The sequence below is a fragment of the Saccharomyces paradoxus genome, chromosome VII (assembly GCF_002079055.1).
Source record: "Saccharomyces paradoxus chromosome VII, complete sequence".
Lineage (NCBI taxonomy): Eukaryota > Fungi > Ascomycota > Saccharomycetes > Saccharomycetales > Saccharomycetaceae > Saccharomyces > Saccharomyces paradoxus.
In genome coordinates, this window is record NC_047493.1 from 130,430 (window position 1) to 147,860 (window position 17,431).

At 37.7% G+C, this 17,431-nt stretch overlaps 7 protein-coding genes across 7 annotated transcripts; 3 read left to right on the forward strand and 4 right to left on the reverse strand.

Moving 5' to 3' along the window:
- Positions 1–294: 294 nt before the first annotated feature.
- GCN1 (Gcn1p) lies at positions 295–8,313 on the forward strand (the record flags this gene model as incomplete). The annotated part of the gene is made up of 1 exon (XM_033910292.1): positions 295–8,313. The coding sequence occupies one exon, from the start codon at positions 295–297 to the stop codon at positions 8,311–8,313; it is 8,019 nt and encodes a 2,672-aa protein (XP_033766183.1).
- Positions 8,314–8,494: 181 nt separating this feature from the next.
- SPAR_G00620 (uncharacterized protein) lies at positions 8,495–8,737 on the reverse strand (the record flags this gene model as incomplete). Its single annotated transcript, XM_033910293.1, has 1 exon — positions 8,495–8,737. The coding sequence occupies one exon, from the start codon at positions 8,735–8,737 to the stop codon at positions 8,495–8,497; it is 243 nt and encodes an 80-aa protein (XP_033766184.1).
- Positions 8,738–9,129: 392 nt separating this feature from the next.
- On the reverse strand, positions 9,130–10,488 carry HOS2 (histone deacetylase HOS2; the record flags this gene model as incomplete). Its single annotated transcript, XM_033910294.1, has 1 exon — positions 9,130–10,488. One exon carries the CDS (start codon positions 10,486–10,488, stop codon positions 9,130–9,132), a length of 1,359 nt encoding a protein of 452 aa, XP_033766185.1.
- Positions 10,489–11,004: 516 nt separating this feature from the next.
- Positions 11,005–12,813, forward strand: IME4 (mRNA (N6-adenosine)-methyltransferase; the record flags this gene model as incomplete). Its single annotated transcript, XM_033910295.1, has 1 exon — positions 11,005–12,813. The coding sequence occupies one exon, from the start codon at positions 11,005–11,007 to the stop codon at positions 12,811–12,813; it is 1,809 nt and encodes a 602-aa protein (XP_033766186.1).
- Positions 12,814–13,590: 777 nt separating this feature from the next.
- COX13 (cytochrome c oxidase subunit VIa) lies at positions 13,591–13,980 on the forward strand (the record flags this gene model as incomplete). Its single annotated transcript, XM_033910296.1, has 1 exon — positions 13,591–13,980. The coding sequence occupies one exon, from the start codon at positions 13,591–13,593 to the stop codon at positions 13,978–13,980; it is 390 nt and encodes a 129-aa protein (XP_033766187.1).
- Positions 13,981–14,588: 608 nt separating this feature from the next.
- On the reverse strand, positions 14,589–16,169 carry CDC55 (protein phosphatase 2A regulatory subunit CDC55; the record flags this gene model as incomplete). Its single annotated transcript, XM_033910297.1, has 1 exon — positions 14,589–16,169. The coding sequence occupies one exon, from the start codon at positions 16,167–16,169 to the stop codon at positions 14,589–14,591; it is 1,581 nt and encodes a 526-aa protein (XP_033766188.1).
- Positions 16,170–16,978: 809 nt separating this feature from the next.
- Positions 16,979–17,338, reverse strand: RPS26A (40S ribosomal protein eS26; the record flags this gene model as incomplete). The annotated part of the gene is made up of 1 exon (XM_033910298.1): positions 16,979–17,338. One exon carries the CDS (start codon positions 17,336–17,338, stop codon positions 16,979–16,981), a length of 360 nt encoding a protein of 119 aa, XP_033766189.1.
- Between the last annotated feature and the right edge of the window lie 93 nt (positions 17,339–17,431).

Below are 17,431 nucleotides of genomic sequence, written 5' to 3' on the forward strand. Positions count from 1 at the left end.
TGTAACTAATACTAAAGGTTGTACCAGGATAGCTTCAGGCACCCTTACTAAACTTTCATATAAACCGTGAGCTGATAATTGTTCTACGGTTGTACCTGACATCATAATACTACGAAGTTTTCAACGTTGTATAGGTTTAAAACTGGCTTTGAGATCTCAATAAAGTCGTTTAATACGAATGAAAAATTTGAACGGTTTGAACCTTCGAAAAGATCTTTAAGTTGTATTTATAAACCTGAGTCACATCATTAAAGCAAAGCAAAGCTCTGACTGACACTGATAACCACTATAGTGATGACAGCTATCTTAAACTGGGAGGATATATCCCCTGTTTTGGAGAAAGGCACCCGCGAATCACTCGTGTCTAAAAGAGTTCCCTTTTTGCAAGATATATCACAATTAGTTCGTCAAGAAACATTGGAAAAATCTCAATTATCCGAAATTGCTTCCGTTTTACTGAATACCTTTGTGATCTATGAAGACAATGGGTCCAAAACTTTGGTAACTTCAATATTGCTTGACGTCTTAAATCTAGAACCATGTCTCCTAGAAAACTTTGTCCAATTTGTTTCAGGCGTGGTCATCAGTAATCCAGCTACCAAAGCTGTCGCAGATTACCTTAACTTGTTAGATTGGATTGATTCTTTCCTGATTTATGTCTCGCGCAATCCTACCTTATTTGAAGAATATGTTCCAAAATTGTTGGTCGCCCACTCTTACGCAACTTTTGGAGTGGAAACTATTCTTGACAATCAAGAAGAGTGCAAGAAAACTCAGGATAAACAAAACCAGCATAGGAAAAGGATCCGTTATTGCATTTTTCAGTCAGCGGTCAAGGCATTTCTGAAGTGCTTGAAGGACAATGATGACAGTATTTTCTTTTTGCAAATTGTAATTAAGACGGTATTAGAAGGCCACTCTAAGCTGAAGATAACTAGTGTTGGTATGGTTATGATGATGGGCGCACTAACTCAAACTACCCTCCAGTTGTTATCGAGGCAACCAGCTCTACACTCCGCTTTGAAAGAAAATTCTGTAGAGAAATATTGCGAATATTTGGGCAAAGAAGTTTTTTTAGGAAAAAACCCACCATCTTCCTTTTGCCTAGAAGTTGGTTTGAAGCCTTTCTTGAAAGAATTCGTCTCACAGGAGTTGTTCATTAAGTTCTTCATCCCTAATATTGAAAAAGCAATTTTAAGATCTCCTGAGGTTGGCTTTTCAATATTATCTGAGTTATACTCTGGTGTTTCTCCAGAAAAAGTAAACCTCTTAAATGTTTTTACTTCTTCGAAACTTATTAATCAATCCTTCTCGTCGTTTAAAAGCTCAAAAGAAGCCGTTAGATCCGTCTCCCTTCAGTCCGTGATAATCCTATTGAAAAAAGTTTCTAGGAGTGACGCTACCTTGGAAGGTTTGACGAAGCTTATTGACGAAATATTTAAGAACATCAAGTCGAATCTGAACGCAGATTACAAATCGCTTATTTCCAAAATCCTCATAGAAATACCCTTAACACACTGTGAGGTCTCAGAAAAAATCTGTAAAGGTTTGTCCCCATATATTAGTAAAGAAGGTAATGAAGCAGCTTTGGCTTTAATGCTCAACGCTTTTTTTGTTCATTATTTTAGTTTGGGCAAATCTATTGAAGAATTGAACAAAGTTATATCAGTTGGTTTCGCAGATAAAAAACCTGCTCTGAAAAAATGTTGGTTTGCCGCTTTTTTGAACAATTCCAATGCTGCCTTTGAAGAGGTGATTTTAGACTTTATAGACGGTTGTTTGGAATTTGTGAAAGATTCCATTATACATTATCATACTCACGGGCATGCATGTATTCTAGCATCAATTGAATTTATAAACAAAATATTGACATTGAACAATACTGAGTTAAATGATCGTGTTATACAGCTCATAGAAACTCTTCCTGAAAATTCTTCGATAGGTGATGCTATCTTAACTGCCGCCCTATCGACAGAACTACCTATCGAGAATCGTATTCATGCTGTAAGTTTACTACAAGAACTGTTTTATGAGAAACCAGAATTTATTGGGTTCAGTGTTATTGATGCAATTGAAAGAAGAATGCGTGTGCGAGAACTAATACCTCAACAAAATACATCCTTCAAATATATTACGTCTGTACTACTGGCCATTACGTCGGAGCTACCTGACAAGGAAGCCTCTATAAAAGTATTAATCAATGCTCTGGTCATAGCGCAATGGAATATTTTTAACATCAAAAATGGCTGGGCTGGATTAGTCTTACGTGCAAGACTTGATCCAGCTGAGGTTGTTAGAGAACACGTTAATATTATCATGGAGAAGATTCTTGGAATTACTGGTAGTTGTGAGTGGATAGACACAATTTATGGCATATGCGGTTTACAAGCTGCTGCGTATGCAGCATTTATTCAACCCACAGAGTTTACGCCGATCCTTTGTAAAACTATCGAGGCCGATTTAACAGCGAATGATTTCTCCCGTCTAACTGAAGAAGATTTCGAAATTTTTGCAGGAGAGGAAGGTGTTTTGGTGGTCGATATCCTAGAAGAAAGCATGAATAAGAGACTTTCCAATAAAAATTCTAAAGAATATGAAACCCTAATGTGGGAACAAAAGATAAGGAAAGAGCAAGCCAAGAAAAACGTGAAAAAACTTTCAAAAGAGGAACAGGAGCTCGTTAACAAGCAATTAACCAAAGAATCTATAATTAGAACACACGTATCGGAAGTTTCCGCTCGTTTGAAGCGTGGGATTAGATTGGTATCTGAGCTTTCCAAAGCTGCTTGTTTAGTCCAAAACGGCATCACTACTTGGTTTCCCTTGGCAGTCACAAAGCTCTTGCACCTATGCTCCGAAAAAAATATTTCAAAACTGACGGGGGATGTTAATAATGTGTTCTTGCAGCTTTCTCAAAATGTATCCGAGAGATTGGGTAATATTAGACTTTTCCTAGGTCTAGCAACTTTGCGTGTACACAATGCTAATAGCATATCACAAGATTACTTGCAAGAACCACTGGTTGAATTACTGACAAGAGTTCTTTTCAGAATCAAGTTTGTTTCTAACCAAGCAGCGCTAGATCCCATTAGTCTGACTTACATTTTGCCATTGCTAATTAATGTTTTAGAAAAGGGTAAAACGATTGCATTAAAGAACGCCGACAAACCTGTTGTTAAAGCTGAGTTTGTTGAAGAAGATGAAGAAGAAGAACATCTGTTACTAGCCATGGAAATTATTTCTGTGCATGCCGAAGCTTTTGAAGACCCTTCCATTCCAAGGATTTCCATTATTGAAGTTTTGCTATCTCTTCTTTCTTTGCCCTCAAAAGCGAAAATTGCCAAGGATTGTTTCAACGCTCTGTGCCAAAGCATATCTGTTGCACCAAATCAAGAAGACCTTGATATGATACTGTCAAACTTACTGTCACCGAATCAGTTTGTCCGTTCAACAATATTAGAAACTCTTGATAACGAATTTGAATTGGAACCATTCATGAAATATTCACCCGAAGTTTTTATTTGCAGATTTGATTCGGATCCTTCCAACCGTGAGATTGCAGATTTCATTTGGGAATTCAACAAATTTGTAATCAACGATGAGTTACTGAAGAGCCTATTTCCACTATTCAATCAGGATGATAGTGGTTTGAGATTATTTGCTGCGAACGCGTATGCATTTGGCGCTGTAAGCCTATTTACTTCTGAAGGCAGCTCCTCGAACAATTACCTAAATGACTTGTTAAACTTTTATAAAGAAAAGGCAAAGCCATTGGAACCAATTCTTGATCAATTTGGTTTGGTTCTTGTTTCTGCGAATGAGCAAAAAGATCCATGGCAAGGAAGAAGTACGGTTGCTATTACATTAAAAACCATGGCTAAGGCTTTTTCTGCGGACGATGATACTGTTGTTAACATCATAAAATTTTTGGTCGATGATGGGGGCCTAGTTGACAGGGAACCAATTGTTCGTCAAGAAATGAAAGAAGCTGGTGTTGAATTAATTACTTTACATGGCTCACAAAACTCTAAAGATTTAATTCCTATATTCGAAGAGGCGTTAAGCTCCAGCACAGATAGTGCTCTAAAAGAGAACGTTATTATTCTTTATGGTACACTAGCAAGACATTTACAGGAGAGTGATGCAAGAATTCACACGATCATTGAAAGATTGCTTTCAACTCTTGATACTCCTTCTGCAGATATTCAACAGGCTGTTTCGGCTTGTATAGCGCCACTAGTTTTCCAGTTTAAACCAAAGGTTGGTGAATATTTGAGTGTTTTAATGGAAAAACTGTTGAATCCAGCTGTCGCTTCTTCTATGCGGAAAGGTGCTGCTTGGGGTATCGCTGGTTTAGTTAAAGGTTACGGTATCTCGGCTCTCTCTGAGTTTGACATTATCCGCAATCTCATCGAGGCTGCAGAGGATAAAAAGGAGCCAAAAAGGCGTGAATCTGTGGGCTTTTGCTTTCAATATTTATCCGAATCTCTGGGGAAGTTTTTTGAACCATACGTGATTGAAATTCTTCCTAATATTTTGAAGAATTTGGGGGATGCTGTTCCCGAAGTCAGAGATGCAACGGCACATGCTACAAAGGCCATAATGGCACATACTACAGGTTACGGTGTTAAAAAGTTAATTCCAGTCGCTGTTTCTAATTTGGATGAAATCGCTTGGAGAACTAAGAGGGGCTCCGTCCAATTGTTAGGTAATATGGCTTATTTAGATCCTACACAACTATCGGCTTCTTTGTCTACTATTGTCCCAGAAATTGTTGGTGTATTAAACGACTCCCATAAAGAAGTGCGTAAGGCTGCTGATGAATCCTTGAAAAGATTTGGTGAAGTCATTAGAAATCCTGAAATTCAAAAATTGGTGCCCGTACTTTTGCAGGCTATTGGTGATCCAACAAAATACACAGAAGAGGCCTTGGATTCGTTGATTCAGACGCAATTTGTCCACTATATTGACGGTCCTTCACTAGCATTAATCATTCATATTATCCACCGTGGTATGCATGATAGATCTGCCAACATTAAGAGGAAGGCATGTAAGATTGTTGGTAATATGGCCATTTTGGTTGATACCAAGGATCTCATCCCATACTTACAACAGCTGATAGATGAAGTGGAGATTGCTATGGTCGATCCTGTTCCAAATACCAGGGCCACAGCAGCTCGTGCATTAGGTGCCTTGGTAGAAAGGTTAGGTGAGGAACAATTTCCAGATTTGATTCCTCGTCTACTGAATACCTTAAGTGACGAATCAAAATCGGGTGATCGTCTCGGTTCCGCTCAAGCACTAGCTGAAGTTATTAGTGGCTTAGGCTTAACCAAGTTGGATGAAATATTGCCAACTATTTTAGCTGGTGTAACCAATTTCCGTGCTTATATCAGGGAAGGATTCATGCCCTTGTTGCTTTTCCTCCCTGTTTGTTTTGGATCCCAATTTGCACCATACATTAATCAAATTATTCAGCCTATTCTTTCCGGATTGGCTGATAATGATGAAAACATTCGCGACACTGCTTTGAAGGCTGGTAAATTAATTGTTAAAAACTATGCTACAAAGGCCGTTGATCTATTGTTGCCTGAATTAGAAAGAGGTATGTTCGACGAAAATGACAGAATTCGCTTATCTTCTGTTCAATTAACTGGTGAACTTCTGTTCCAAGTCACTGGTATTTCCTCTAGGAACGAATTTTCTGAGGAAGATGGTGATCATAACGGTGAATTCTCCGGTAAATTGGTGGATGTGCTTGGCCAAGATCGTCGTGACAGGATTTTGGCAGCATTATTTGTATGTAGAAATGACACTTCTGGTATCGTACGTGCTACAACGGTGGATATTTGGAAGGCATTGGTTCCAAATACCCCAAGAGCAGTGAAAGAAATTCTTCCAACATTAACCGGTATGATAGTTACTCACTTGGCTTCATCATCCAACGTATTACGTAACATTGCTGCCCAAACTTTAGGTGATCTCGTTCGTCGTGTAGGCGGTAATGCTTTATCACAACTATTGCCAAGTTTGGAGGAATCTTTAATAGAAACATCAAACTCAGATTCTAGACAAGGTGTTTGTATTGCTCTTTATGAGTTAATCGAATCTGCTTCTGGAGAAACGATATCACAATTCCAATCTACCATTGTTAACATTATTCGTACTGCGTTGATTGATGAATCGGCTACTGTTAGAGAAGCAGCTGCGTTATCTTTTGATGTATTCCAAGATGTTGTTGGGAAAACAGCTGTTGATGAAGTTTTACCATATTTGTTGCATATGCTCGAATCTTCTGATAACTCCGATTTTGCTTTGTTAGGTTTACAAGAAATTATGTCGAAAAAATCCGATGTCATCTTCCCAATTCTAATACCAACCTTACTAGCCTCTCCAATAGACGCCTTCAGGGCTTCTGCTTTAGGTTCTCTGGCAGAAGTTGCTGGCTCAGCTTTATACAAGCGTTTATCAATCATAATTAACGCACTGGTGGATTCAATCATGGGGACTTCCAATGATGAGTCAACCAAGGCGGCATTAGAACTTGCATTGGACAGGGTGTTCTTATCTGTGAACGATGATGAGGGTCTTCACCCATTACTTCAACAGATTATGTCACTACTAAAGAATGACAACATGGAAAAGCGCATAGCTGTTTTAGAACGTTTGCCGAATTTCTTTGATAAGACTACCCTTGATTTTGGTGTCTATATTCCGGACTTTGTCTCGCACGCAATTTTATCATTAGATGATGAGGATTCAAGGGTTGTCAATGGTAATTTCAATGCCTTGTCCGTTTTGTTGAAGAAGGTTGACAAGCCTACCCTAGAGAAATTAGTCAAGCCTGCTAAACAGTCGTTAGCATTGACAGGCAGACAAGGTGAAGATGTCGCTGCATTTAAGCTTCCAAGAGGGCCTAACTGTGTTTTACCTATTTTCTTACATGGTTTGATGTATGGTTCAAATGATGAAAGGGAAGAATCTGCGCTAGCCATTGCTGACGTCGTTTCTAAGACACCTGCTGCTAACTTAAAGCCATTTGTGAGTGTCATTACTGGTCCGTTGATTCGTGTCGTGGGTGAAAGATTTAGTAGTGACATCAAAGCAGCAATTTTATTTGCACTTAATGTACTATTCATTAAGATTCCAATGTTCTTGAGGCCTTTTATCCCCCAATTACAAAGAACATTTGTTAAATCCTTGTCTGACGCTACTAATGAGACGTTACGTCTCCGTGCCGCCAAGGCTCTTGGTGCCCTGATTGAACATCAGCCTCGTGTTGATCCTCTAGTCATTGAACTGGTGACAGGTGCCAAGCAAGCCACAGATGAAGGTGTTAAAACTGCTATGCTTAAGGCTTTACTGGAGGTCATTGTTAAGGCTGGTTCCAAATTAAATGAAAATTCTAAAACAAACATTGTTAACTTAGTTGAAGAAGAAATGTTAGGTAGCAATGATAAACTGGCAGTTGCTTACGCTAAATTGATCGGGTCTTTGTCGGAAATTTTGTCCAACGATGAAGCTCACAAGATTTTACAAGACAAGGTTTTGAATGCAGATTTAGATGGGGAAACCGGTAAGTTTGCTATTTTGACTTTAAATTCCTTTTTGAAAGACGCACCTACGCATATATTTAATACGGGCTTGATAGATGAATTTGTGAGTTACATTTTGAATGCGATCCATTCTCCTGATGTTTACTTCGGAGAAAACGGTACCATTGCTGCTGGTAAATTGCTTCTGTTGGAAGGAGAAAAGAAGTCTCCTTTTGTCAAAACCGCAGCTGCAGAACCATTCAGAATTGGTGATGAAAACATCAATCTTTTAATCAAAGAGTTAAGTAAAGCTGTCTTACAACCAGCCAGTAATTCTACCGACGTAAGAAGATTGGCTTTGGTGGTTATGAGAACATTAGCCAGATTTAAATTTGATGAGTGCGTTAAACAATACTTCGATCTGGTGGGACCATCTGTATTTGCTTGCTTGCGTGACCCTGTTATCCCAATTAAACTCGCTGCAGAAAAAGCGTATTTAGCTTTGTTCAAATTAGTTGACGAAGATGACATGCATACCTTTAACGAATGGTTTTCTGAAATTTCAGATCGCAGTAGCAGTATCGAAACTATTACAGGTGCTGCAATACAATTAAGATCCATTGGAGACTACACCAAGAGAGTTGGTAAAAGGTTAGCAAATGTCGAAAGAGAAAGGATTGCCGCCGGTGGAGATGCGGAAACAATGTTTAGTGACAGATTTGAAGATGAAAGAGAAATATGGGCTGTTGGAGGTGTTGAACTAACTACTGATATTTGAAGAAAATTCAGTTTAACATTCTCATACATTTTTTCTCTTTTGCTGTTTGATATATTATTCTCGTTATATAATACGTACCACATATTAATGTAGAAGACAAAGATTCTCCAAAATCTTGCGCGGTGCTTGAGGCCTATACATCTTTAGCTTCTCGAATCTAGTAAGTAAAAGGTTTTGATAATTATTCATACCCGGATTCATAATTGTCAACTAATTGCCATATCCAGCGCTCTAATAGTGGTGAGGCTTGCCACCACATTATATCGTTACGATCTGCATTAGCGATTCCTAAACACCAAATAACAGTCGACTTTAGATAGCGTTTCAGAAATGACTTATAAGAGAGGTTTATTATTAGGACTATCAATAAAGCCAGAGCGGTGATTTTAAATGGTTTGATGAGAGTCTTTTCTTTGTTAGACATATTTGTTCAGATGTGTTACATGAACTGAAATATCTACTCTGACGTTGTGTACGCTGGTGTTGAGTTTCGTTGGGGAAGCTATTTAGAGCTCTCGCAATATCGGCAACGCAGTGGAGAAGCTCCTAAAATCACGAGAGAGGGTTTTTTTCGTTGCTTCGAGAGTACTTTGGTGTCTTGGCCGTTTCAGAAGTGTCTTGAATACGGAGTTCATATTAAAAAAAATTCTTCTGAACATCTACAAATCAAACTTTCATACAACACACGTCATCTGAACAATGGTGTAAATAACTTCTAACGCCTTCATACTTCTACATAATATGCCTAAAACTACTTACAAAAAAAAAAAAAAAAAAAAAAAAGGTGAGAAATTACCGATAAGCAAACTGCATTAACTATGAAAAGGTGATCAATCCACTGTTTTCCTTTTCGATTTTCTCTAATCTGGCAGAACTGTCAGCTTCGGTTTCTTCATTCATCTCTTGAATGATTTTATCTTCTTCTTCTGTTAGAGCACTTATATCTTGCGTCGGTATGCATTCAGCATCCATTCTGACACTTGGAGCACCTTGCAAGTATCTGATATTTTCTAGGCATCGTATTCTAATGTCTTCCAAAAGTTTTTTACTGTTTTTATTTTCGTATAAGTCGTCTAATACAGGATAAAGTGAATAATCCGGCCCAAATGAGTCCCGGAATGGGATATCTTCGGGGATGTCCTCTGGTAGCAAGACATCATTTAAAATTCCTGTTTCGTAGGTCCAAAGCCGCGAGACATTTCTAGGTGTATAACCTCCACCGCCTACTACTAGCATTGGTAGACCAAATGATTTAACAAACTTAACGCATTCCCCATGCGCCTTTATATTTAAATTGAAGCATCCTAAGCGATCATGGCCTAAGGAGTCCGCACCGCATTGTTGTACAATAAGTGTTGGTTTGAAGGTCATTATTAGGGGGTCCACAATTGACTTGAAAAGATTTATATATGAATCGTCATCTATGCCATCTTCTAGCGGTACATTTAATGCGAAATGCTTTCCTTTATCGCAACCAATTTCTGTCAGATCACCGGTTCCTGGGAAAAATTCTCCGTTGTATTTATGAAATGACAACGTGAAGACCCTATCTGTGGTATAAAATGCCTCCTGGACACCATCGCCGTGATGTAGATCGATATCGATATAAAGGATTCTTGGGTGATATCGTAGTAAATTTAAAATAGAAAGCACAATATCATTCACGTAGCAAAACCCAGATGGGCTGTTCTTCTTTGCATGATGAAGACCACCAGACCAATTTATTGCTATGTCAGATTGATTATTAATTAGTTTCCTGGTGGCGTCAAGGCTCGCACCAGTGTATAAGGTTGTATAATCGTATAAATTTTGAAAAATAGGACAGTCGTCTCCAATGTTGAAGTTTTCTAGCGTGCCTCTAGGCAATTTGTTTGCATTTTCTGGTGAAACCTTGGAAAGAAAATTGACATAGTCTTCTGAGTGAAACTGTAGTAATTCGTCTCTGGTTGCGCTTCTTGTTTCGTAAAGGTCCATAATCTTGTGCAATCCATAAGAAGAAACCAAGTGGTCCGTTAGCATTAACCGAAATGGTTTCATTGGATGCTTTACACCATAATGGTAATGTGAGACTTTGGAATTAAAGTGATATGATACTCTGGGAGAATAAGCAGAATTAAACTCAAATAATGACTCGTTCTCTTTAGTTTTCGCATCATAACTAAATGTTCCAGACATGTTGCGTGTCGTTATTCACTTAATACTTGATTTTAACGTACCTGAGTAACCAGATATCTTTTTTACAGCTACACACTGGTGACACACATAAAACCGATCAGAATCGTTTCATGATGCTATCATTTCAATCTTTAGTTACATAATAATATTATCACGTTTAACGATGCTCCAAGACATCGAGAATCCTCTATATACAGTATAAACAGGGCATCCTACAGCAATTCAGAAGGAACCTTAGGTTTATAGTGGTACTGGTCACGTAAATTGATGGAGGCCTGTGTTTTTAGCCGGCCTTCGGCGTGCAGAATTGCTTTCTTTCGTGCTTGTGAAACTGGTTATAAACAAAGAAAGAGAAAGACCTTTCCGGCATTCTGGAAGATCGGTAACCGCTGGAGTTATAGGAAAGACAGATGGATAACAGTAAAGAAAACAGTCCATATAAGTTAAGAGTGGGGGTTCTCGGAAAAAGGAAGAATTGTTAACCGAACCCGAATTCATAAAAGTTGTAAGAAGGCCATGATTAACGACAAACTAGTACATTTTCTGATCCAGAATTATGATGACATCCTAAGAGCACCGCTTTCTGGACAACTCAAAGATGTGTATTCACTGTATGTCACTGGTGGATATGATGATGGCATGCAGGACTTAAGTAACAGCAAGGGCGACCCATTACGGTTTGAACAGTTTTGGAATGATCTTGAGGATATTATATTTGCAACGCCAAAGTCTATTCAATTCGACCAGAATCTGCTAGCGGCAGGTAGACCAGAAAAAATTGTTTACCTGGATGTTTTTTCCTTGAAAATTCTCTATAATAAGTTTCATCCCTTCTACTATACATTAATCTTATCCAGTACTTCGTCTGAAGAAAATGTGTCGAGTTTGAAAACAAAACCAGGAACTGATTCAGAAGAAAGCCAACTGCTGGGTAGACTGCTCGGAATCCTGAACTGGGATGTTAATGTCAGCAACCAGGGATTACCACGTGAACAACTAAGCAATCGCTTACAAAATTTATTAAGGGAGAAACCATCATCTTTCCAACTTTCTAAAGAAAGAGCCAAATATACGACCGAGGTCATTGAATATATTCCCATATGTAGTGACTATTCGCATGCATCTCTATTATCCACTTCGGTTTACATCGTTAATAACAAAATCGTTTCTCTTCAATGGTCCAAAATATCTGCATGTCAAGAAAATCACCCAGGATTTATTGAATGCATTCAATCAAAAATTCACTTTATCCCTAATATTAAACCACAGACTGACATTTCATTAGGGGATTGCTCCTATTTGGATACCTGTCACAAATTAAATACGTGTCGATACGTTCATTATTTGCAATATATTCCGTCATGCTTACAAGAGCGGGCTGATTATGAAACTGCAAGTGAAAATGAAAAAATACGGTCGAACGTTTCCATACCATTTTATACTCTGGGCAATTGTTCCGCGCATTCTATCAAAAAACCTTTACCTGCCCAATGGATCCGTTGCGATGTGCGTAAATTTGATTTTAAGGTTCTTGGAAAGTTCTCGGTAGTTATTGCGGATCCTGCATGGAATATCCATATGAACCTACCATACGGTACTTGTAACGATATTGAACTATTAGGTTTGCCCTTACACGAACTACAAGATGAAGGAATTATCTTTCTTTGGGTAACAGGGAGAGCTATAGAACTGGGCAAAGAGTCTTTGAATAATTGGGGATACAATGTGATAAACGAAGTTTCATGGATAAAGACGAACCAGCTAGGTAGAACAATTGTTACAGGTCGTACGGGGCATTGGTTAAATCACTCTAAGGAGCATCTACTGGTAGGCTTGAAGGGCAATCCAAAGTGGATCAACAAGCATATTGACATCGATCTGATCGTATCAATGACCAGAGAAACTAGTAGGAAACCGGATGAACTATATGGCATAGCTGAACGGTTGGCAGGGACACATGCCAGAAAGCTAGAGATATTTGGAAGGGACCACAATACCCGACCTGGTTGGTTTACCATTGGAAACCAATTGACAGGAAATTGCATTTACGAAATGGATGTTGAGAGGAAGTACCAGGAGTTTATGAGGAACAAAACTGGAACTAGCCACACTAGTAGTAAAAAAATCGACAAAAAGCCCTGTTCAAAATTACAGCAACAGCAACAGCAGCAGCAACAGCAGCAGTATTGGAATAATATGAATATGAACGGCGGCAAATATTATATGGAAGCCAAGCAGAATAGCATAAATAAAAAACAGACTGCTTTTGGATCCAAGCAACACCAACAATTCCAAACACTAAATAACCTATATTTTGCTCAGTAAAGCGTTACATAATCCTTTTAAACACTAGTGGCATTGCGTAAAAAAGACGACCATGAAAAGACAGCTGTGAGAAATAGAGGTGCTCTTGGCCTGTATTAGACAACTTGGAATAGAGAAGGACATGGTTTATGTCCAATAATTTATTATCCGAATCCGTGTATTTTTTTACATCAGAACTGCAAAAGTTGCTACCCGGATTCAACAAATGTCGCCCTCTAAAGAAAGATAACCAGCTGTTTTAACTAATACTTTCAACCTTGAACACTACTAATAAAATTGCCTAACATACATATTTCCGCCCTAGGTCAGATCTTTCCTTTCCTAGAGCATTCATCAATCTTTCTCCCTCTAGTCTTTTTCACTGCGAACTGCGAGAGTAGCAAAGACAGGCTGTTATGGCCCAGTACGGAGTGCACTACTTCGCTAGATAGTAGATGATGTACCATGTATTCAACTAATATCAGGAGTCTCAATGCAGCTATCTATTTGATTTTACTGTCATGAATGTACTGATACAGTGCGTTATTGGCACAGTGTGGTATCTTCGGGTAATTTTTTTTCCCACCAATGAGAGGCGTTACTGGGAGTATCGGTCTAAGAAAATTAAAAAATGACCCCCAGCTGAGATATGCTCACGATGAGCGACGGGGATACATTAAATATAATAAACATACAAGTTGCCTTGAACGCTCTCTTTGCACATCGCATGCCTTTTTTTCTATGTTCAGAATTTTAATATCCAGTACCACAGTTATATAAGTAACAGACAATAGAACAATGTTTAGACAATGTGCTAAAAGATACGCATCCTCATTACCCCCAAATGCCTTGAAACCTGCATTTGGCCCACCAGACAAAGTGGCGGCCCAAAAATTTAAAGAGTCACTAATGGCTACTGAAAAGCATGCTAATGACACATCTAATATGTGGGTTAAGATCTCAATGTGGGTCGCCCTACCAGCCATCGCTTTAACTGCTGTGAACACATATTTTGTTGAAAAAGAACATGCTGAGCATCGTGAACATTTGAAACATGTTCCAGATTCCGAATGGCCAAGGGATTACGAATTCATGAATATCAGATCTAAACCTTTCTTCTGGGGTGATGGTGATAAGACTTTATTCTGGAATCCTGTTGTCAACAGACATATCGAGCATGATGATTGATTGATTAAGTGGGAATAACCTTACGAATTGTTTATTTATGGTACTTTTTACTAATTCTTACTTATTTCTTTTATATTCGAAGATAAAAAGAACTCAAAAAAAAAAAAAAAAAAAGATTAATCCTTTGATAGGAACTTAAAGATAATAGGTAATTTTGGGCGGTGAAGCATCCTTCCGCTCTTAAACATATATATATATATTTATAATGCAAATGTATAGGCATTTAAAAACATAAACATGCACCTATGAAAAGAATTTGAAAAGTCTTATTTCTCATGTTTGCGCACGTTTTGTTGAAGTGATGGAGCAAGTCCTGATAAAGGGATATCTGATTAATAATTGATACAGTATTTATAAGATAGCTAATCAAAAAAAACACCAAGGAAATGGTAAAGAGTTAGAATGATGATAATAAAACACGCTTGAAGTAGAATAAAAATATAAGTAGAGAAGATACAATAAAAAAAATAAAGATAGAAAGATTTTCAATGAGGGGCGAATCTAAATCTAAAAATTTGAATTCAAGTTCAATTTAAATTTAATTAAAACAGTAGTAATATGTCGGGGTAATGGAGGAGAAAAGTAAGAAAAATAAGGAACTATTATAATTATAATGCGGAAAAGATGAATAAATTATTAGTTGCTGCGACAGCAATACTGTTTTCTCTTGGATGCCATGAAAAATGTAAAATATTCTTCTTGAAATCAATATCGTCACCCCAATCCTTATTCCTTGCTGACCTTTGCGCTAGCGAACCGTATCTTTTGTTTCTAAATGCTGTCTTGTCAGCTTGTAACACAATTTCATTCATCTCGGTTCCCGAATCCTCTGCATTTGCTCCTTCTCCTCCCGCTATACTGCTTCTAGAGCTATTACTACTTCCAACCATGCTTGTGTTGCGTCCGTTACTCCTACGCTTGTGACTGTTGCCACTACTACTAGAATCTTTATTTTGTATGCTGTTGTGGATATTTTTATTACTGTTGCTATTAGGTGTGTTGTGTTCATCAAAAGTTTTGACTATGCCATTATCATTATCACCAGAAGTTACTACATTAGGATAGATCATGAAATTGTTATTGTAAGAACCAGTCATTACACTTGAACTATCACCACTGAAGTTGACTTCAAATTTATCGAAAATCGCATCATTTTCATAGGTATCACTCAATCTTTCCTTCAATTGCTCATGTATGTTTATGGTTTTCAAAGGCTTATTATCCATATTCACGTCCCAAATTTTGACAGTTAAATAATCTCTGGATGCAATATATCTACCATTTGGACTGAATTTTATGTCAGAAATTGATGACGTGATTTCCGTAAAAAAATTATGATTGATTGGATCCAAATATTCCTCAAATGTTTTAGTTTTATTGTCACATAAGGAATTTTGTCTCATATCACACAACTTTATTGTACCTTTGGAAGAAGAATACATGAATAAATTACATTCTTGCGGGTGAAACTCGGCGCTTGTGATCACTTCGGTTAGCTCTTCCATATTAGTGGGCTTGATATCTACGATGTTGAAGCTTTGATCTGGTATGTCTAGATTCCATAAATTGATTCGTAAATCATCAGCACTTAAAAATGTTTCCTGATCAGAATTCAACGATATCGAATTGATGTGATAGGTATGTGCATTACTGTATATACGCTTTGGAGTGGCAGCAATGATTTTGTCATGTTGTGATAATTGAGGTAGTTTCAGCGATTGTAATGATAATACAGCCCTCACGGAACCTCCTCTATTGTTATGATTATCAGGCTTGCCTTTCTTCGCAAATGTAACCCCTTCAGTTAAATTGTTCTGGCTCACCAATTTTATGTTTTTCTCATAAACTTTCCAAAGTTTTATAGTTTTATCATTTGTACTCAAGAGAAAATGAGACCTTTGAGTTGGTCGTAACCATTTGATTTCGTTTATCTTCTCTTCAATTTCTAAGGACTTTAAATAATCAAATTCTGCGTCATGACTTTGAAACTCCGTTAAAAACTTGTATTCGCAATGTCTACTATTACTTCTTTCAAAAAGTACCACTCGCCCACCTTTATCACCAGTGGCTAGATAATTTCCAGTATAGTCAAATTCTACAGCTGTAATAAGATCCGCTTCTGTCACCACAATATCTGCTTTATCACCAAAACATTGGCTGAATTTAAAATCGAAATTGTTTTGTGCCATTGTGCGATATATTATATTTGTCTTTGCACAAGATCTCTCCTGTTTGACCTTGATATATTGGTTCGTTTTTATGAGGTCTATAAAAACCCTATTTTTTTCCTTTCTGAATACGTTGGTGGAGTGGGGGTAATTCTATTATACTACCTTATTTACCCTCTGATAGGAACAAAAATCGAAATAGGACAGAAAAAGGGTGAACTAAACTAAAGGAGAAAGTCTAAACGGTGTAATCGACTTCTTCTAGAATGCCTTTGTGTCTTCAATTCCTTCAGTCTAATCGTGCTGAGTACTCTTGTCTTGTGTAAACTCCCTTTATCTTTGACGGGAAATGTTAGGCAAAATTGAATGGAAAAGAGAAAAAAAGGAAGAAAAAAATAAAAAATCTACTTAGTTTAGGATCTATTGACGTGCGCGGGGGGAATATATGCCAATTGTCTCAAAAAAAACGTTTATGCCGTGCCGGAATAGAAATATTTACTGGTCGTCTTCCTATGTAATACAAATCTAAGCAAAACGATTACTCTCTGGCCCAATGCAATACATACAATTTGTATTCGCTCATAGTTAAAAATTAACTTCAGACCAGATTTTTTTCAATATCATATTAAAGGGAAGAAAGGGAGGAAAAAAATTCAAACGAAAAATCACCTTTCGTATTGAATGATGTCCGTATGGAGTGATTATAATATTAATTCGATGGCGAATATGTTCTGTATACCTTAGCATTCAATAGAAAACTATTGTAATGGTTATTTTTATTGATTAGAAGTAGTAAAAAATTTAGTTATATTTCACCTATATTAATCAAGTTATAAAGCCTTCTTGGCGGCATCAGCAGGGGAAACCTTGTTTTCTCTGTTGAATCTTGGTCTTTGAGGTGGAGCTCTGTTTTTTCTGTCTTCTCTGGATCTGACCCTGACGATTCTGGCGTGAATAGCACAAGAAACACAGTAGTGCAACTTGTTGTAGGTCTTTGGCAAAGCGTATTCAGGGTAGACAGAAGCTTCGGACAAATCTCTGACAGCAGCGGCTTCAACAATGTTTCTGATAGCCATTCTCTTGATAGCCTTATCCTTTGGAATAGACTTGGAACAGTTGACACATCTGACTGGCTTGACGTGACCTCTACCTTTCTTGTTTCTACCGTTGGAAGCTCTCTTCTTTGGCATTTTGAATGATCTGGTTGAAAATTGCTTCTCAAATCTTGCAGTTTGCAAGGTTCAAAAAAAAATAGGTTAGTAACTTTGCATTCTTTCAAATGA